Below are 21,463 nucleotides of genomic sequence, written 5' to 3' on the forward strand. Positions count from 1 at the left end.
CTAAAAGACAAATCCACACAGGCAACCAGCAGCTGTGTGGCATCAGAATGGATACTGCTACTTAATGTAAAACTTTACCAAAACTTTCAAGACCACTGTAACGTCACCACAAGATGACATTTATGATTCTAGTTCACCTCTCTTAAGGGTTCAATAATGCAAAGTACCAGTCCCAATTCAGAAAAGCACCTAAATACAAAGATAGCTGCAATCATGAAAGCAGTTCCCTATTTAACTTGATTATTCCGTTGGCATGATTAAATTCTAAGTGCTTAACTGCATTAACACAAACATCAAGGTTTTGTCTCAGTAGGATGAATTAAGTAAGCTGAAATTCATTGCACTGGTATATTTGAAGCAGTGGATTTCAGATTACTTCATCTCTTTTTCTGTAAGTGTGCTGTTGTGCCAAAAGCTGTCACTCCCTTGTTTTCTATGCATTTGCTGTATTTTAATGAGAAAGTCTATTTATTGATTCTGATATTACCGAGAAAATGGGTTTTCCTTTCAATAAGATGATTACACATAAATGTTACAGAGAAACACAAGAGGGGGTTTTGTTTTGTGGGCTTTTTTTTTCCCCTGCATAATTGCTGAAGGCAGCGCATTACCCACTAGCACAAGGCAGTAAATGAGCTAAGTCCCGGATTCACAGCTGTGCTCAGCGTGCTCCATGTGCAGCGACGGGCGCTCAGAAAGAACCATTTGGGATGCCTTGATGTAAAAGGGCTGGCTCTCTCCTGGACCCGTGCCCACCACAGGCGAGGTGAAGCCACAAGGCTGTGCTGTGCACAGAGGACAGCGAGGCCCCCAAGGTGACAACCTGCCAGCCAGGCAATGTCAAAGAAAAGCAGTAATGCAGACATGCCCTCCTTTTCACTCATCACACCCACAGACGCCTGATTCTTTCTCTCTTGCTTTCAGTAGTGCTGAGTTTTAGGGACCAAACAACATAACATACAGAACTTCCTTTCTGGAACTACCTGTTAACTCTTAAAAAAGAATACTCATTGTTATGTTCCTCTGTTTTAAAACCCAGTATAAGGAATAAATATTTTCTTCCTATCAGTGGTGGTGAGACAGTTTCATTACTGTACTCTGTTAAACAAGCAGTGCTAATATACAGAGGTCTTAAAGAAAATTGCAACAGGAACCTTGAATTCTTACGAGAATGCAATGCGTTGCTGTTCTGAGCTAACAGAATTACAATTTTTAGTTTGCATCATATAAACACATCAACAAGCAAGCATCTGCACCCTCCAAAGTTTATTTAAATCCCCTACCTTTCCTACATAGAGTGGGTCTGTACCCATGTATTCTTCCAGCACAAAGAACTGATTCCACACCCAGCTGCGTTTGGTTCTCGTCCTCCCTGATTGAAAATAGGGCTTTGACCTGGACCTTGTGATCTCTGCTTGATTCATCCCAGAAAGACACAGGAAAAGAGAGAGTATCTGAAGAAAATGGCAAAACTCCACTTTTCCCAACTTCATCTTTTTTTTTTTTTTTTTCTCCTCGGTGAAAGAAAAAGCCTTGACCAAAGCAGGCACAATTCCAGTTGTCTCAGTAGCTCTAGCCTCCGGCAGGGTGTCAGCTGGGAGTCCAGAGATAATAATCTGCAGAGTGGCCGATTGGAAGATGTCACCACTGCTGAACAGCCTTCACCAAAGAAATGGTGTAATGGGTACCTATGCAGGAAAAAGACAAGAACTGTAGTCAGAATTTTAATTTTTTTTTTTAGAGAATGCAAATTCTTTTCAGTTTTCACATCATGCACGGAAACTGTTTATTCATTACTTTTCTCCTCATCAACACCAATGAGTTTACATAAATCTCTCCAAGTTTATAGCAAACTTCTTGGATGACATTACTACTGCTGATACAACTGTATTTATAGCCATAAAGTTTTCTCCTAAATGTCCTCATAATACACCAGGGTTTTTTTTTTTTTTTCCAGTATAAATGCTAAAATTGTTCCTCTTTAAAACAATCAAAGTAAGTGTAGTTATTATTTAGAATCATTTGGTTTGATATTTTCTGTTCTGTCTGTTATGGTCTCATTTACTTAACATTACTATGATATAATTACAAACCAACTAGAGGCACCTAGTTCTAATAATGGCAGGGATATATCATAGATTAACTCTCTCCCATATAACTCAAAAGTAAAATGAAGGTGCATAAGATGAATCGGAACAATTTGATTGATTCTTAGTCACAGTAGACCAGATGCTATGATTTGTTCTGATCTGAATCTGACCTGGTAAAAAGCCCTGAGTCTCCCCACTCAATTTCACTACATTCCTAAAGCAAATGTCAGGCACTGTAAGAAACATGTTAGACTACTTTATATATTTATACAGAAATATGCCCAGAAAGATCAGATGATAATGTCATTTTGTATTTTCTCTGAAACCTTGATTTAATTATAAATGATTTTCCAGAATTAACAAATTTAAATCTGTTTTTATTTTAAAATTTAATCATTTCATAACTAATAGGACTTACTAATAAAAAAAAACATGTATTTTTTTAGAAAGAGAAACTTCAATACTTAAACAAGATTGTTTTCTGCTTTTTATGACTGTGAGCCTCCTCTGCCCATGTAAAAATATATACTTAGCATAATGTTTTTAAAAGTATAAATTCTGTCAGTCAGAACCAAACATAGCTTTGCCTTTTAGAAGAATCACCAGATAAGCAAAGCTGTCTTCTAAACAGACATCCTCCTTGTCCAAGTGAGCAATAAGGGAGACAAGAAGCATTTATGAAGTGCCAAACATGAAGTGGAAATAAGGATGAAATTAAAATAGATAACGGCATTAATTTGGAGTGAACTGCTGCTACTTAGGAAGCCACGGAAGAAAGAAGATTTCATCCTTTATACTTTTAATTAATCTAAAAAGGCTAGACATTAAATCACATACACATTAAACACTCTGGACTGATTATCATAGTCCTACCCATTACTACTAAAACTGAGTGAAATGCGATATCCACTATCTGTTTTCAGTATGTCAGGCCCTTTCAGCTGCAGAACGCCTGTGCATTGTGCTGCCAAAGGTACCTAGAGGGCAGAAACATGAAACAAATAAAAAGCTCTTCTGATTACAGGCTGTATTTAAAGCCTTTTTATTGTAATCCCTTCTGTGGTACTGCCCTGCACCAGAAAGGCTTTGCTTAGAGGCTGGTGGGATAAACCACAAACCCACTGAGCGTGTTTGCTAAGCAGAAGCAATTTGAAAGCTTCCAAATAGGAAAATCCAGTGTCTCCCTACAGGCAAAATGAAAAGAATAAGCAAGCCTTACCTAAAGACCCTAATTTTGAAAACATGATTCTACAGTTATAAGATGTCACTTCAACATGGACCAAAATTCTTGTCACAGCAGGATTAACAAGCAGGTGTCATCCTCGTTAGAAGAGCCTAGTTTGAAATGATTAATCCCAACTAGTCATAACTCAGTTTTGATCTGGCCCTTTGGGTAAATCATGACCATATGACAGTAATTACTGAGAGGGCTGCCAATGAGTGTAAGGAAGTAGCTGTGCTTTCCCTGTGATATGTTCACTTCCTACTGCTCTGCTCAGCTACGTTAAGTGTTGTTTGTAGTAGAGGCTGTTTATGCATCCTTGATTTACCCTCTCTGTGTCTAAGTTACATCATGTTAAAGACATCTGATATTGATAAACTGTCAGTTTATTTCAAAGAGGCAGCAGATTGTTATTTAACAGAGATAAAAATACAAAATGGATTTTCTTAAGAAATGTCAGTAAAACATTTACAATATGTTAGAGTCTTTTCACTAAGCAGTTTGAAATGTCTTGTTCTTGCTCAGAACAGACATTTCAAACCTAGAATTGCTCTAACCTTTATCTCGAACAGTGTTCTCTTATATCCTTTCTTTTACACCTGCAGGAAAGTATGAAAGCCACCATATGGAGTGCCATGGTCCCCAGCCACACACCACAGCACAGAACTGAAAAATGCACCCAAAATACCAACTGAAAAACAGTCCATATGCTAGACAGCACAATCTGATGAAAAGCAGAATACTCACACCTCCTGGAAAAAAAACGTTGTTGTGGTTTACTCATTCTCAAATACTTTCACCACACAGACTCCAAAATTCCAATTATTTTTATTCAGCTGTGTGGCAGCACTTTCTGCTCTGAAACACTCTTCCCTCCCTTTTTTCTCTTCCTCAGGATAAGTCTTCCTATTCCTCTTAAAGCCCTTTTTTTAAAGGTTTTGATTTATAGTTCTTCCAGCACATTGCCTTTTATATGTGATACCTCCAAGAGCATAAGCCTCTTTATATTCAAAAATAATTTCTGTTTTGGGAAGAATTATTTATTAAATTGCATTTCATTACCCTTCTTACTGAGATGCACGGATGGATGGACAGATAGAGACATAGACAGATAGATAATTTTATATAGATTTTTTTGTCCAAGCATAACTAACACTTCAACATCACCTGTTCTATGATGTCTATAAGTATCAAGTCCACAAGACCACGTAAGCAACGTCACAGCATTCATAAAATTGAAAAGTAAGAGGTACTGTTGGTCTTTTTTTCTTCATTAAGTCACAGCTTGAGATTTCAGGGTTGCACTTGCAGCAGTGGATAAAACTAACACTGACAGTGACAGAGCGTATTCAGTGCTCTAATTCCAGTGTCTTCACTGTCATCTGTATTTACTGACTTGACTGTGATGGCAAAACTGACCTGCAACCTCTCAGTACTTTTTGTTTAAAGATGCTCTTTTAGGAAACGCTATCTCTTTCTGCACAAACAAGATTCAGAATATAAAAAAAAACCTGAGAAATATTTACACTTTTGATATAATAACTACCCTAGAATAAAAGTGTACCTTTACATCTTGTTTCTGATCTCCCAAATGCTACTGCCCTCCCCAAATAGGGGTAAACCAAATCATATCTCCTCATTCACACTTGCCAACCTAAAAAGTAACTTAGGCCTTTAAAAATAAAATTGTCTTCTAATGTATTTAAAGCATTAAGCTCTAGCTTTCATATCTAAGCTTGTTTTCCCTATTTGCTTTATATGTAGTCCTGGAAATAACAAATATGAAAAATACAAAGTAATAGAGCTGGTGTGTAATTTGGAGAGTATGTTATGTGATCTGGACAGTGCAGGTAGCATCTCTCAACTAAGCAGTAACGTGCTGTCCAAGTGAACAGCTGTAATAATCAAAAAAACCCACAAAACCCAAAAAACTAAACAAAAAAATTGTTTATGTTCTTAAATAGCTGGCTGATATATAAAATCTCAGACTGAAGAATACACATTTGAAAAACATAATAACCTTTCATTCAATATACATCATAAACCTTACATTTTCTCCCATCTGCTGTAAAAAAAATAAACTATATTTAAGCCACAGTGTACTGGTATACACTGCTAAACTGAAAAATGTTACTACTCTACTTTCCCAAAACAATCTGCGAATGTCAAAAAGACACTATTATGCACTGTCTCCAAGGGGCAATCTTGATTTGTTGAAAACAATCAGATCATGAATAAGATCCTCAACTTAAAGGAATAGTCCCCCTCACTGCAAGCAATTAAGGGTAATTTACACCCACTGAAAATCTCTCTGAATATTTTGCTTCACTCCATAATTTCTAAAACAGCTCATCAAGTCTAGTGTTCGTTGTTTGCGTGTCACAATGAGCACCAGCAGATAAGGACAAGTTTTCAGTCTCAGAGATATCATGGAAGCCCTCCTTCCCCACATCTGAGATTTCCCCAGCCCTGTAGGGCAATTTGCTGAATGCTCTTGAGATCATCTTTGCACCACCTAACCTTTGCAGCCAAAATGCAAATTCCTGCAGACTTCTGCTCACACATTGCTACCAGTGTCACAGTGCCAGCTTAATCTATGAACCATATCATTTTCCTGTCAACCTCTTCAACCTAACTAAGGATTTTGTCCTTCAGCATATTTTGTCCTCAAGTGTTTCTAATGTGTAAAATGCTTCAGGAAGAAGTGGAAATCCAAACCCTTCTCCATTACTAAACTCCACCAGTCTGGATTGCATTACTCTAGTTTGAAATCTCACTGTCAGCCACGCATTGGAGTTGTAACTGAAGAATTTACCACTCCTATTTTATTGTCTTCTCTTCCCTTGTCCTCCCCCCTGCCCCATTATTTTCCTTTCATCAATTTCTTAAATTTTTGATACCATTGCAAAATTTACTGAGGTCCAAAATATGGACCTCACTGACTGAGCAGCCACCACCTGCAAGTAAATCTTGCATTAGCTTGGTCAACAATGCATAGTTATTCCATGGGGCTTCTTGTTTTTTCTCTACTTTAGTCATTCAGTAAAATCAGAGCCAGGGTGTTGAAATAATTCCAAGGGTGACTGTTGCCACTGGATCTTGAACCATGATCCCTTAAACAAAGTAGAACCAGCAGGTGAGCCCCCTGACAGCTGGACTGCCCTCACTGAAATATTTATGCTTTGACATTCAATTTTACAATGCCCATTGGACAGGGTGTTACGTTTAGTGGCAGAGAAAATTCCCCTTTGTTACAAGTCTGCAGCTCCTCCATGTCACACATCTTAAATATTACAGGGGACTCCTCCACAGGCACATGAACAGGAATGTGATCCTTGAGACAAAAAGGTTTTGAGAAGATAACACGTCTAATTACGGTGTAAATTGCAGTGTCTGGTTATCAGTTATTTCAGAGAAAGTAAAAAAGGAAAGGAGGGTGCCTTGGAGCAAGAGAGGTGGGGACCCTGTGATGAAATGAAGCTCTGCAAGTCAAGGCAGTACGATGAAACCTATTAACTCCCTGTGCCAGATGACATTACAACTACAGACCACAACCTCCTGCCGCTAACTGGCCTAAATATTCACATGGGAGATCTGTAAATGTAGTGCACATCCTGCAGTCTGCATCTGGTTATCTAGCAAAAAACTATCACTGCTCCAAACATATGGCACTGTTACACTAAACTGGCTCCAATACCCTCTGACTCAGGTGAAAGGACCTGATGAGATGATAGAAAAACACGAGGTATACTGCAATAAATTATATGGCTTTTAAAATTTTCATAAAGAAAACCAAGCAACAGCTTTTGGTCTTTTACACTGCTCTGCAGTTGATCATAAGATTGCACGTGTCTAGAGTGCTAAATTGTTTGGGTTCTTGGTAAGTTTGTTTTCTTCCCCATGCAAAATTAGCAGAAGAAAGATCTTTTTTTCTAATATCATTTTCTCCATATGAAAGGGTTTTATTGGTTTTTCACCTTGCCATGGTGCATTTGAAAGATCTAAGATGCTGGGAAGGATTATGCTAATTTGATCAGTTATTGAAAAGAAACACCAGCAGTATTTTTGGATCTGGGACCAATCAAGGCAAATATTTAAATTTCCACAAGCTCAATTTTTGCAGCCTCATTTCAGCTGAAGAACGTCACATAATGCCTAGGGATGACTTTCTTGCAGAACTGCTGAATTCCCAGAGGAGGCACTCCTGCATTACTGCTTAGAGTTAAGCCTGGTTTGACAGGAAGAACTGAAGCAACCATCTATTTTATGCACCCTGTCTCAGATAGAATTTAATGATTTTTATAGCCACGAGAAAACAATACCCAGTAGCAGCATGAAAGCGTACATGAAAAAAAATGTGTGTGATAAACTAAAGGAAAAGGAATGGCTCAAGAAAGGCCTTCATTGAAGAACCGCTGAACACATCAGATACCGAAGTCAATAGACTGAAAACACTCACAAAAACTTACTAGACATCACTAGGACTGACTCCCAAGCACTATCTTCATCTGTAAACCAGCTGAAGTTTAAAATATTTTCTATTTTCATCACACATGGGAGTCAATTTGTGAGTTGAATCCCTTTGAGAAAAGGCTTAGTCAGGTTTATAGCAAAGTAGGAATTTAAGTTGGAGTAGAACAATATAGGGTCTTGCATTAGTAATGATTTTCTTCAGTCAAATCTCTCACTGCTGAAGAAACACAGAAAAATGTGGGAATGTGTACGTACACACAGTCATATGTGAAAAGGATAGGCGAAAATCTATGTGGATATTATATCCATTCTTCTCATCAGAAAATTCTGCTGCTGTACAAATAATTTACAATTACACTTTTACATGAAAACTTAAAAATATTTTCCTACTAAATCAGTAGTAAATTATCAATAGTGCCTTGCTATTAAATCAATGAAAGTAGACTAAGGAGAGTTGTGAGGCTGTCATCTGACTTTTAACACTATTCTAATGACCCACATCAGCCTTTAATTACAGTAAAGTCTCCCATTATAAGGGTGAAATGTTCCTTGATTAAAATTGTAATCTTTAATGGCTTTTTGCAAGAAAATAGGCTATATTACTGATGTTTGTATTTTCACTCACATTAACTGACACACATTTCTAACATGCAGTGGTAGCTCAGAATATTACCTTAGATATATTCCTAATATTCCTGGTAGTTTTAAACCTTTATTGAGTACTCAAACCCTAGATATTGCACATACTTAATATTAAAAGCTGTCAGAGCTAGGCCCTCCCTTATTGTGGATTTTACTGCAATTGTTTTTTGAATTTTACTTAGCCTTTCTTCATGACCCTAAAATAAATGTGTGTCTAGATGTCTAGATTAGATCCCCTGGTAGTTGCAGACTGAAAAGCTATAAAATTGTGTAAAAGGACTTGAAAATAACAGCACATTTAGTCCCTGGATAGTTGTTCTGGGTTTGTTAAGTGGTCTTTGTGTTCTTTTTTTCCTCCAAAGGTGGTAACACACCCGTTGCACTGAACTAGCTCTAATGAGGCACAATCATACCATTTCCAAATATCCTCACTTCACTTTTGCATTGTTAAAACTGATACAATATTACTGAGAAAAAAAATCAGCATCACTTTATAGCTGATCTTTATCTGTTGACCTGTTGTACCTTCCGAAGCTACAGGGTAAGCAAACTTAATTTAGTTATGCAACTTTCATGCTGGTGCCCATCTGAACAGCTCTGCACCTGGGGTTCTGTAGACCCACCTTTCTCAGAAACAAAGTACATAGCTTTCACCGGTAACAATTCCCAGCAAACTCAAATAATGCAACACAGAAACAATTAGCAGATATAATAAACATAGAGAAGTAAAGTCACGCATCAACGCCAAGGAGAGACTGCTTCAGAAACAGGCATGCTCAAGAGTTTGGCTCTTTTATGTATTCATTTATTTGTCCTGGAAAAGCAATTTATTTTCTGCAAAGCTGCACAAACACCTATGTTTTAGCTGAAAAATTGCAAGTCAGTATGTCTTGTTAGAGAGACTATGAAGTATACTCTGCCCTTTCAAGTCTCTGGTTTGGCTTGAGCAAGTTATCTATCAGAACGTAAGATTTTATCCTTGCAAGGGGGGAAGATTAAAGTATCAGCATTTCAGTTCCCAGATTCAGAGCACATCACAATTATCCATCTCCTATCCTTTCCCACATCCCGGGTAAGGCATCGTTTGTAGAATCTTGGCACACCTGAACTACTTCACCTTTTGAAAGCAGTATAAAAGCTAAACCATATCTCAAAAAGGGATATTTTTTGCCTCCATTAGCAACTAGAAGTCTGAGGATCCAGATGACAAACCTCTCGCTACTGGTGTACACAGCCTATTGTAGGAAAGGAAAGCAGGACATGCCCGTGTGTGGATGGATTGGGGGACAGGGCGGAGGGGGAAGGGTCAGCATCAGCCAAGCACTGCAGAGCTAGCCTTACCAGCTGAATACTAATCAAAGAAACAGCTCCCATAATTTCAACATTTGCAAACTCTAGAACATCTCTGACATAGAAGGACAAAAGCTCTGGGAAACAACTCAGGAAATTTCATTGTCTCTATAATATTTTGCACTGTAGCATCACCGCCAGACTTCGAGCCCAAGCAAGACAGCCGCTTTGGCTTGGCAGAAAGGACTGAGACAGTCAGGACTTTGGGCTGCCTATATTTTGCAGAAGTCTGTGGTACTCCCTTCCCCCACCCCTCGTCCCCGCTTGTCTGTGAGACTTCTCCAAAGAGTCAAGAGTGATGCTATTGTTCTCTTATTTCTCAGAAGGTGCACACGCGCCTATAGTCCCAGTGCTCTCACTTTCCACGGTTTCCCCGCCACACCTGGCGCTGGGCGCTCCCGCGGCCGGTCCCGGCCGCCCCCAGCCCGGGGAACGCCAAACTTGCGGCCGCGGCCGCGCCGCCCCCGCCGGCTCCGCAGAGCGGCGGCTCCGCTCCGGGCACAGCCGCTCCGGGCGAGCGGGTGCGGAGGAGCAGCGCGCAGCCCTTTCCTGCCACTGCTCCCACCGCCCTCTGCCTACACGGGAGGGGAACGGGAAGGGGAAGGAAGGCAAGGATAGGCACAGGTGCAGCCGGCACTTACCTGCTCCCCCTCTCCCTCGGCTGCCCAGCGTGGTGAGTGTTTTAATTCCAAGGGCCGGCGGTGCCTCCGCGGCGAAGTGCAGGCGGGATGCTCCCAAGCAGGGGGGGCCGGCTGCGGGCGGCGGGGCGCCCACCGGGCATGGGGGCTGCGCGCCCGCCCGCGCACTCGCCCGCGGAGACGGGGATGGGAGCGCGGCCGCTGCTCCGCTCCTCCTCCTCCACGGCACGGCGCGGCACTGCACAGGCAGCCGCCGGGCACACGATGGGAGAAGTGGGTGCCGGTGCCAAGCCCAGCTCCGACTGGGTGCGGATCGTGGCTGCGGGAGGAGGAGGAAGAGGAGGGAGGGAAGGAGCGGGGAGGGAGGGAGAAAGCAGAGGAGGTGGGGATGCTGCTCTGGGCAGGGGATATCACGGCTCGGTGGCTGGAGCCGGCTGCCAGCTCCGTCCGAGGGCGCGCGGAGGCGGCACAGGGACTCTTTGTAGCTCCCGAAGACCCAGCGGTGGCTATTGAAGCGGGATCCAGGGAGCAAGCAGCCTGCCCGGCCCCACTACCCCCCCACCCCCCGCCTCTTCTCCTCCTCCTCCTTGACAGGATATACAGATGGAGTCCTTTGGATAAAAATCAGGAGCCGGGCTAGGGGGTGGGGCGGGAACCAATCTCTCTCCCTATTTGCATTTGAAACAGAGAGTTGAAGGAGAGACTTCAAGATTTTTTTTTTTTTTTTTTTTTACTTCTCCCCCCACCTCACAACCCACCACGCAATTTGTCCTACAAGCTTCGACTGAGCTTTCGAGGCGTGAAGACAAAGTCGCAAAACTAAATCGAACTTGCGGAGTCCCTGCCTCAAAGCTTTGCCCTTTCAGCCTGCAGCTTGTGAAGCCCACGCTCCCTGCCCGTTCCTGCCCGGCGTGGAGCAGCCGCGGGGCCGGGCAGGGGTCCCCGTCCCTCTCCTGCTCCCCGGGCAGGGCACAGAGCCACCTCCGATCTGCTCGGGGCACTCAAAACCTCGCAGCCCTGCTGCCCTGTGTCTCCCTAGAGCTGCTGTCACGCCTCCCTGCCCGCCCTTTATACCGCGGGGTGGTGGTGAGCAGGGAGAGGAGGATTTTAAAAAAGTAAAAAATACGATGAATAACTGAACCGAGTGTTTTCCCAGAATAAAGGGTGGAGAGAGCGGAGTGTGCGCGCCGGCAGCAGGAGAAGGCTCGGTGTCACGCTGGGGCTGGAGCCCGGCAGCAGAGCCCCGCAACCCCGGAGCTGCTCGGGGCAGCCGCTCTGGGAGATGAGTACCTGCTTTGTTCGGACGTGGTCCGGCTGGGAAAGCGGCAGCACGAACTTTGTGCCTCCCTCCAGCACTGCTGAAGCCGTTTGGGTCTGCAGCACGAAACAGATCCACAACTGAAACGTGATCAGCCCGGAGTCAGCACGCCTCCTGAAGAAAAAAAAAAAAAAAAAAAAAAAAAAAAAAAAAGAAGCAGAGGTTCCAAATGTTGGCAGAGCTGCTGAACTGACATTTTTCACGGACAAAAATATTTTTAACACCTACTGTTTTTAGAACAATGGACTGTACCAAGGGCAACTGTAAGAGATGCACCTTGGCCAATGACTTTTGGGTTATATTTACCAGAAAAGCATTTTCAACATGATATAAACAAACCAATCATGTGAATATATAATTACTTTCCATTCCTACTATACATTATACTATGAAGTGTGCTGTCAACACTAATAAAGTAATGTGCAGATAAAGTCACTTCAATGAGAAAAAAACAGCAACAAAACAATTGGTTTGGATCACAAAGGTTTTTTAAAAATTATTTTAATTTCTGAATTAGTTCATAGTCTTTGAATACACAATTTCAGCATGCATAACTCTTTTAATAAATGTAATATGTAACTGCTATTTCTTGTCTTTAAGCTTCACTTTCAGACGTGATTTCCAATGTCACACTTCTAATCAGAGGGAGGCAATTCAACATGGCATTTGTGAACTGAAGTAGTGGTTTAAAGAGAGCAACTAGAAGCAATCTACATTCTCCAAGTTGTGGAGTGTCTGAGTGCATGGTTCCAACTTAATAAGATGTATTCAGGCAAGAAAATCCTGAACCATGATTGCACACAGTTGCTTAAGATTGTAATTAAGGATTCGCCTTTCCTTTGTTCTCCTTCCCCCAATCCCTAATTCATCTTTTACAAGTTAATCAAAATAAGACTCTCTGCACTGATCCTTAGAGGACAAGGTTCAAGGACAGATTATCTTTTTTCTATCATGAAATATCATAAATACCTCTGCTTTATCTTCTTTCAAATTAATTCAGAGATGTAACCATGAAAATTTATCTTTTTACCACTTAATTCAGTAGCCACGACTTCAAAGATGAAAACAGAACAGTTACAAACAGAGAAAAAAAAAATCTTTGTTGACAAACAGGATGGCATAAAAAAAGAATCTACAAGAGGTTCTGAGTTTCATAAACTTCAGCAAATATCCTCAAACTTTATTTGCTCTTCAGGTTCAAAATAGGGACGAAATAGTTTTACAGTCACTTAAAATCATTATAAAGGAAGGACTCTTTCTTATTAATTTTGATTCTGATCCAGATATTACTAATGGAAAAATAGAATAGTCAATTATCACCCAATTAAAAAGCTTTCATGTGTAGCTTCATGGAGTATTTCATGACTTTCTTCCTAACAGACCTCTCTCAAGGATGTGCTTTATGTTCCAAAATCTAGTCCCTCAAGCAAAACCTTTCATTAAACTGTGTGTCAGTGAAAACGTCTGAACTTATTTTTACACTGTTGAAAATAGGATAGATATTTTTGTCTTATTATTTTTCTAAATGCTTATGTTGTCATATCAAAATAAAATGTATGAAACCCTTTGACTTTCATGGGAGTAAAACAGTGACTCCAAGCAAAATATGTGACTAAGCAGGCCAATTTAATTTCATTGCACAGGCAGAATGAAATATAAAGAAGCAATTATTCTTAGTCACTTTTGGCAATCTACCATTTTTAGTAACATAAGCAAATGTATATTTTTTAATACATTTTGTTCTTGACTGTCTTGATTGTGGGTTTTTGCCAATGACTCAGTCCATTCCAAAGCACTGAATGGATCATTTTGGCAGGAATCCACACCTACAGCACTGTTGCATTTCTTTCTAATAGGTTGTATGGTGTGTTAGCACTTCCAGAGGAAAGTCTACAGAACAAACCTTGGACCACGCTAGACTGTGTCTTAGGTAGGTGCTGTAAAGAGTAACTGCAGGCATCAAAACACATTGGTACTGGCACCCTTCCCATCTGTTCACTTCTGGAACTATCAAGGATGCCTCTTCCATTACTAGTCACGTTGCTGTTCTGTAGAGTGGATCCATAGGCAGATTTAGGACCACAAAACCTGAAACTGCATGTCCTGAAGCATGCTCTTAAATACTTCTTAGACAGTGAGAGCTTCGGTGGCCTCTGCTTATGGAGGATTTTGACTAGAAACGCAAAACAAATTTGTTTAGTGGTTGTATTCAGTCCCCTGAGCCTCTGACTGTCTCTCTATATTAACATTTCTATCTGTACACTCATTATGCACCTTCTGAAAAAGAGCAGTGTCAGGTAACTGCTACCTGCATCCTGGTAATTCACTGTGTGGGAAGAAGCAAGTTCCATTATGCACTTAGCAATAGCTTGTAGAGTTCCTTCACTGAAAATGTAGTACGCTAAGATGCAAAATGATAACTTTTCTTTTTCTTAAAAATTTATGTGGATATTGGTCTTTCATAAAACAAGCAGGAGAGCTTGCAGTTTAGTATCTTTTTCTATAAATTGCAGAAGGCAAAAAAATAAAGCCTATTGAAATTGAAGACACAGCCTTTGAAAAGTCATTTAACAGAGGGATGTCTCTGTCTTTCTGTGTCCTCACAGGTTTATTTTCCTATTTAAAGTTTGACATTTTTGAGACAATTACAATGTTGTCTATATTCTGAGTGTTTTCAACCCAATGTAGAACCACAGGGGACATGCCTAACAATAGCAAGTTCTTCAACCTGTTCTTTAGAATATGTTTTGCAGAATATCCTCCAAAAATGTGTCAGTCAAAATGACATCATAATATGAACTAAATTATAGTAATTAGTAGTGGTGATTCAAATGGGAATTTATGAGGTCACTTTGGGTATCCACAACCACCCATTCTGCTTAGGAAGTGTTACCTTATCAATTAAACATTACCGTCATGGCTCCATCTGTCCCTCTTTGGCTCCTCTCTCTCCTCCCTTGAGTTTCCACAGTCTTTTGATGACGTTTTTGGTCCACATATACTGGCAAATCTGAGTAGCTGATATATTTGCAAGAGTGGTATTCTTCAAAAGTAAATCTAGTTAATCTGCAATGTAACTGTACAAGTAATAAGAAGTCAAAGTTGCCTGAGGTGATAAAAGTGAATGCAATTAAAAATGGAGTTGATGTTGTCAGGAATAACAGAGAACAGCAACAAAGGGAGTTGTAGGAAGGGAACTTGTAAAGTTAAAAAACTCTAAGTTTGTTTAATCATAAGGAAGCTGCAAAATTAAAAGATTCTACTATTGAGGGTAATTTATTAGTCACACACCAGTAAGAACAGCACAAGAATAAACCAATTAAAAAACAAAACCATAGAAAAAAATTTGCAAATGTCACAGGACGATGGCAAATGGCAGGTAGGCTGTCAGAAGACTGAAAAGAAAAATGGAGAATTTCATTATAGCCACACAGGAATGGGCTATTTGTACAAGTAAGGATAGATGGCTTAAAAAAGCACTAGGACCAGAATGGAGGCTGTGTGGCCAGGCTCCAGATGCTATTCATCATATTATAAGTGGATGTACCAAGCTGGCCAGCACTGAGATACAATACAGAGTGACAAAGCTGGCAGTGTGGTGCAGTGAGTGCTCTGCAAGTATGGATTACCAATAGAGGAATAAAAGAGAAATCAGCAGCAGACAAAGAAAGGTGCTAGTAATAAAAGGATGAATATTATTTTAAAATATTAGAATTAAAACAAAAAACGGGGGGGGGGGGGGCTAAGAATAAGAGATAGGAAAGGAGATGAGAGGATTCTGGGAGGCAGAATCATAAAAAAACTATTTTATTCTGATTCATTCAAGAATGTTGTCCAAACAAAAAATGATCAAAAATGCAGTCAGGGCAGGAGCAGAAGATAATCCAGTTTCTGGATTATCTGAATGGAGAAGAGCATGCAAAATGCCAATTACTTTTGTGTCCTTGGACCTGCACTAACATTGAAATGGTGCTAAGTTAAACAGTAACTCTCTATCAGATGTCATGTAGCTGCTTTTACGAGCTCCTCTTGATGACAAAAATCATTCAAATTGTGTTCAAAAAAATCACATGAGTGTCAGATTGATGTGTCATGACGGAAAGATCCTGCTGGTGGAGAAGAAGCATCACTGCTTAGAATCAGCATTCCTCTCTTTTTGATGTATGCTGAAAAAAATAGGTTAGATGCATTTCTACTGTATATTAAGGTAAATTCTGCCAGGCATTCATACTGTGGTACAACTGATGTAATTTTTTCAGAGGAATTGTGATAGAGAATCACAATTTGTCTGATTCTATGAAAAGCTATACATAGGGAGTCCAATTGACTTCAGGGAGTTTTGCATGCTTCAGGGAGATTGCTACTGTGTAGCATCCATCAGAAAATCTACAGCTAAATTACTTGTGAAAAATGCCAATATATACACAATTAAACCAGTAACTTCCCATACATAGAAGGATGTCTGTCTTCAGATCAGACCCTATACTCTACATCAACTGTACAAAATTAATATGAATAATTCCTCCACCGACTTCTAAACCCAAACCAGGTTTCAGTATTCCATTGTGATTTGTCAAGACAAGCTTGAACACTTGCACAAACAAAATCATCCATTACAGCTACAATTTTGAAGTCTTTTCTGAATAAATGGCCTGAATTATGTATACTTCTGCATCATAACTGGTATTCAAGATGCTCATAACCTTCCCTGTGTGAAAACTTCAGCTTAGTAAGCAACTTTTTTTATTATTATTTGTAGGTTTTTCCCCTGACCACAGCAAAAATTGGACAAGCAGTCTCTCTTTCAGAAAAACCCTCCCAAAACTGGAGACAAAAAAAAAGGCTAAAAGTCCCTAACAACCACAAAACACATTTTCAAAATGTAGAGTATTATAAGCACAAGAAGCACAAAAAGTGAGGAGCATGATGATGACCCTCCCTTTTCCCCTTCAAGCAATCCAACTTTTCAAGTCTGGATGTTAAACAAAATGCTAATCTGCTATACCTGAATATTTATGTAGAAAGAATTCTACACCAGTATGTAAGCAGTTGTATAGGAAGCAGATGGAAATGTCTTCTAAGAGAGTTAAAGAAAAAAATGTCACTATCTTCATCATCCTGAACTGCCCACTCTCAAAATTACTTGGTGTGAGTGCTGAAGGAGACATAATTTCATATGTCAATTTTCCACCCAGCTAATGTATCCATCAAATTTTTTATTCCTTAGAAATGACAACTTAGACATTACTTTTATACTTAAAATGTTAAAAGCTTATACATCCCTTAATCCTATCCAACTTCTACCTTTCCTTGGGATAGATTCTGCATTCATTAAAATCAGTGGGAAAACATTGTTTAGTCAATGAGACAAAAATAAGTTTTATGAAAAACCTATGTTATTGTTGGTTTGAAAACTAGCTCAGAATATGAAGCACAACATTTTGTACCACTCCTGCAGAAAGTGGTGGAAATCTTTACAAGTCCCAAATGGTGGAGATGAAGATGCAAGTCCCAAAGCATTACAGCAATGGTTGTGCTGCAAGAACAGAACCAGGGCCTAAACAATCCTTATTTCCTTCTACTTCTTCCCACGGCTATATGTGTAAGGGAAAAAAACTGCCAAGGGCAGATGAAAGAAAATAGCAGTTCTCTGGAACTTGCTTCCTCCCACACTTAGCAGGTTAGTAATGTCCTAGCACCACAAGCAATTCATTCAATCCCCTTCACTCTTTTATCATATTTCCTCCAATCTGCCCTTTGGAGACATCAGTGCTGGTCACTGGGATGCTGTGCCTAGTCATTCAGCAACACTGACCTTGGTGTTCCCAGCCCTGCAAGCCTTGCTATTTCAAAAGTACTGCTTTTGTTTTCCTCTGAGTCACTGAAGTTTGTCATATATATTTCTGTTGGAAACTTTCTGGGACAAGGGGTTTTTTAGGTCAGTCAAGGGACACCGAGCACAAGCACCTGTATCTCAGTGTGAAGTACTACTGTACAGATAGATACTAATAATTTACTACACACATGAGTATAATACACGTGAGTCAGCTACTCTAAGACATCCCATGTCATGAAGCTTGTGCTCATCCACAGATATTCATCTTGCTTTGAATTTAATGAGCATGGCCTGATCAAAACAAAAAATTCAGTAAAACTGGAAGCTCCACAGCATTTCTCCTTGAGGATTCTAGCAATATCTTCTGTGTCTACAGACATGTACTTACATCAAGCTTCATTGCAAATATTTGTAATTGAATAACTCTACTAGACTTCCTCTGAGTAGCTTTTATTTAATTTACTGTGATTATCCTCAAAATAGGGGAAGGCTGATAAGAATGACTTCATATATGGGATGCAATATACATCCTCTGTCTCAAGGCAAACAAAAGAATAGGTGCCTTTTGAGCAGCAGATGCCTGCAGGAGGATAATATACCCACCAGTTACTCAGCTGCTTCATCTGTCATTTTTATGAAGGCATGTCATGGATGGACAGAGCAAAATTGCCTGTGAAAAGCTATGTGAGGAAAAAAGGGAGAGAGAAACAGGTAACTGCCTCTTCCTAAGTGCTGGATGAAATTAATGTTTATGAGGGGGGGTGGGGGGAGAGCACACAGGAAAACAAACATAAGAAATAACTTTGTAAAATATCTCTTCATACAATATCAGTCATCTTAATAGAGCTAAAATGCTGCAGTTGCTCCACTGCTATTACTAGTTACTTTAAAAGATAAATTGATGTGGAAATTAGAAAGTAACAGATGTGAAGCAATCTTAAGCATAAATTCCTTCACACTTCTATTAACTGTGGTTAAGATTTTGGTCATCAAACACCCTTTATTTCAGACAATAAAAGCAAAGAAAGGAAAATTTAACTGTTCTTCAGTGTTGTAGGCCCACTGAGCTCTGTAATTTGCTGAAGATTTGTTTTCTGACATTTTCACCCGAAAAGAGGGGAGTGGGGGAGGGAGTGGAGAAGTATTTCTCCAAAAGCATTCTGACCCACAAAAAGATCCAACTGTATGTGTTGGGAAACATGTCCAAACACTTCTCCATTTAAGCCTTTCTTCTCTTTCAGTAAAGTGTCAGTAGCTCTTTGAATAGCTATTGGCCTTGGCCAAGACCCTAGTGAAAGGCAACAGATGTTGCTAAGATTGTACCCAGGCTATCCTCTATCCTGTCTCATTTCTGAAAGGGAAAAAGAGAGAAAGGGAGAAGAAAACTTGCATTAAATCACTGGACCATTTTGTACTTCAGCAAATCTGTTTGCACATGCTCGACTGGCCTCGCCAAAAAGGCTGAGCCTTTTGCATTCAGCCTGAGGTCAGCCCTAATGCTCTGTTCAGTGGTCCACGCTCCTTTCACTGAGAGCAGCTGCCTCTGATTGCTAGAACAAATTGAGGTGATTCAGGCCACCAGCAGGGCCACGGTACAAGTGCTTTTCACCAGAAAGGGAGGGAAAGCCTTAGAACAGGACCAACTGGGGCTGCCCACAATAAACCGTAGGATTAATTTGATACAGTCAATATTAAGACATGCTCTTGCTGAAAAGTGGGCCATAGTGACAGAAACTACAAGACAGTTGGACTGAAAGAAGAGGGAACAAAGTGGTGTTCAAACATTTATTAAGTTACACCTAATTATTTAATTGGGGAACATTTAAAATGGTAATACTGGCAGTTCAGGCTTGGGAATGACTTGCTGTTTAACCCCTGGCAGAATATTCTTGACGTAAGTTGGATTCAAGATCAGTTGCACCATCATCCCCCTCACAATAGTGTTTGAAACATTAAATGCAAGTTCTCAAGTTCTCTAAACTGTTTCTGTGATCAGTTTAAGGAGAAGAATAATCAACAGCGCTATTTAATACCATAATTATAAACCTGTTTCAGTAACTGGAAGTGGCTACATAGCTGCTACCAAAAGGGGGAAAAAAGAAAAAAATAAAACAGAGCAAAAAAAAAAAGGCTTTGGTATTTACCTCTTTTAAAATTCTTTCCCATCTATGAAAGGAGATAATAGCACAAAACAGGCACTAGCAGGGAAAGGTGAAGGCAAAACCCTCTCCCTTGTGCAGGCAAGCTCCTGCATTACTTGCTTCAGTCTCAGCTATCAGATCACAATATTTTCTACCATGTGAAGGATCAGGCCAGCAGCTTTTCGAGTCTCAGGCCAAGCAAAACAATTCAGTCCTGCATTAAGGCACAACATCAAGCACTTATCACTTCAAAAGAAAGCATGCTTTGATGCCTCTGAAATGAAAGCAAAATCTCTACAGATAGGTAATTTTACCAGACTGGTCAAAAAAAAATGACTGCTAATGTTAATTCATAAAACTGTGGATTTAAGATCAGGGGAAATTAGGAATTACAGCATTTAGTCTGGCTCTGCATTTAGATGGAATGGCTGGGTATAGCACACGGCCTTTGAAGTAGAGTTATCCAAGAGGTAGCTTAGTAAGCTGAAGAAGAAAGATCTTACTATTTACTTAATTAGCAGATATAGAAACAGAATATAAGGGAAAATATATGCAAAACCCCTGCCTTCTAACTCAAAAAAATTGAGATGTAGAAAAGTGTCCAAATAGTATACTAGAATATGTGGTAGAGGACTGCACAAAAACAAAAATGAAATTTAAAATATCTTTTAATTTCTTGACTTATGGACCAAAAACTGAGATACATTTCAATCTTCCTTTATTAGAATTTCATCCTATTACTTGCCACTGTTATCACATAGAAAAATAGAAAAAAAAAAGAGCTGCATGTTCAAAGAAAAGTTTTGAAAGAAGATCAGGAGGAGTTGTATCTTCAACAGAAAATTCACTTATTTTATTCTCCTTAAAAACATTAAGTACATTAATATATATATATATATATATATATATAAAATGAAATCTTCATACCACTTCTTAAAATTTTCTTTTCTTTGAGGCATTTCATATAATGAGTGTATGAGCTTTAAATAGCTGCATCTGAAAACTCATTCCGAACTGTAATATGTGGTTTTCAGCTAGGCAAGGGGTGGAATTGTGTGTTTCAGTGCCATTGACAACAAAGCCAGCTGAGACATTCCTCTTCTCATTCCTTCCTACCACTGGCACTGGCATCCACACATGTAATGTCACCCCAGCTGAACAGAAAGTAAGCCGACAAAATAGATCAGCTCAGTTATTCAAGTTAAATCAAGCTATGAAAAAAGAGAATTTTTCAATTAATTTTGTTTAACATGTATTGCTTCCCTGATCAGCTTCTCAGCTTAAATCCATATGTAACTGCGCAGAACAAAGAGTAGGGACAAGAGGGCAGGAACAAGCAAATTAAACTTATACTTCCAGTTTCCTTCAGAAACTTTTCAACGGTTCCTTCTTTGGGAAGCATAATGTAAAAGGTATTTGGGCATATCTGCTGTTTTATTGTCTGGATTTGATCTCATTCTTCTGGTTGATTATATTCTCTTCTGGTCTTCTCTTCTGGTCTCTTTCCAAGCCACTGCCAAGTCAGAGTTTCCTGACATACAGATATCAAATGAGAATGGAGAAGGAATTGAACCTTACCAAGGTCTTCAGTGCCAAGTTCTGGAGATGGAAGTGGAGCCTTCTGGGATTAATCTGACAAGAAAGATCAGAGTCACTTCAGCATGCTTCTGCCTACACTTGCCAGATTTATACAGCATGTGAGCAGGAATGTATGACTGACAGTGTCAAGCACTGCTGAGGAGAGCAGTAGAAA

The 21,463-nt window shown here is 39.8% G+C and overlaps 1 protein-coding gene and 1 long non-coding RNA gene across 3 annotated transcripts in view; one reads left to right on the plus strand and one right to left on the minus strand.

Moving 5' to 3' along the window:
• The window catches only part of CDH7 (cadherin 7), an 84,995-nt gene extending 73,195 nt beyond the window's left edge, over nucleotides 1-11,800 (minus strand). Inside the window, exons 1-2 of one of the 2 annotated variants that reach the window (XM_064705776.1) lie at nucleotides 11,706-11,800; nucleotides 1,284-1,688 (exon numbers count right to left, since the gene is read on the minus strand). In XM_064705776.1, the coding sequence (XP_064561846.1) occupies nucleotides 1,284-1,493 (210 nt within the window). In that variant the 5' untranslated portion in view covers nucleotides 1,494-1,688; nucleotides 11,706-11,800. Of the gene's footprint in view, nucleotides 1-1,283; nucleotides 1,689-10,418; nucleotides 10,985-11,705 lie in introns of those variants that run through there. The other variant, XM_064705775.1, reaches the window with a different exon arrangement.
• LOC135444321 (uncharacterized) lies at nucleotides 10,322-11,889 on the plus strand. The gene is made up of 2 exons (XR_010439204.1): nucleotides 10,322-10,450; nucleotides 11,572-11,889. It is a non-coding gene; the product is annotated as an uncharacterized LOC135444321 (long non-coding RNA).
• Nucleotides 11,890-21,463: the final 9,574 nt, after the last annotated feature.

Source organism: Zonotrichia leucophrys, chromosome 2 (genome assembly GCF_028769735.1).
Source record: "Zonotrichia leucophrys gambelii isolate GWCS_2022_RI chromosome 2, RI_Zleu_2.0, whole genome shotgun sequence".
Lineage (NCBI taxonomy): Eukaryota > Metazoa > Chordata > Aves > Passeriformes > Passerellidae > Zonotrichia > Zonotrichia leucophrys.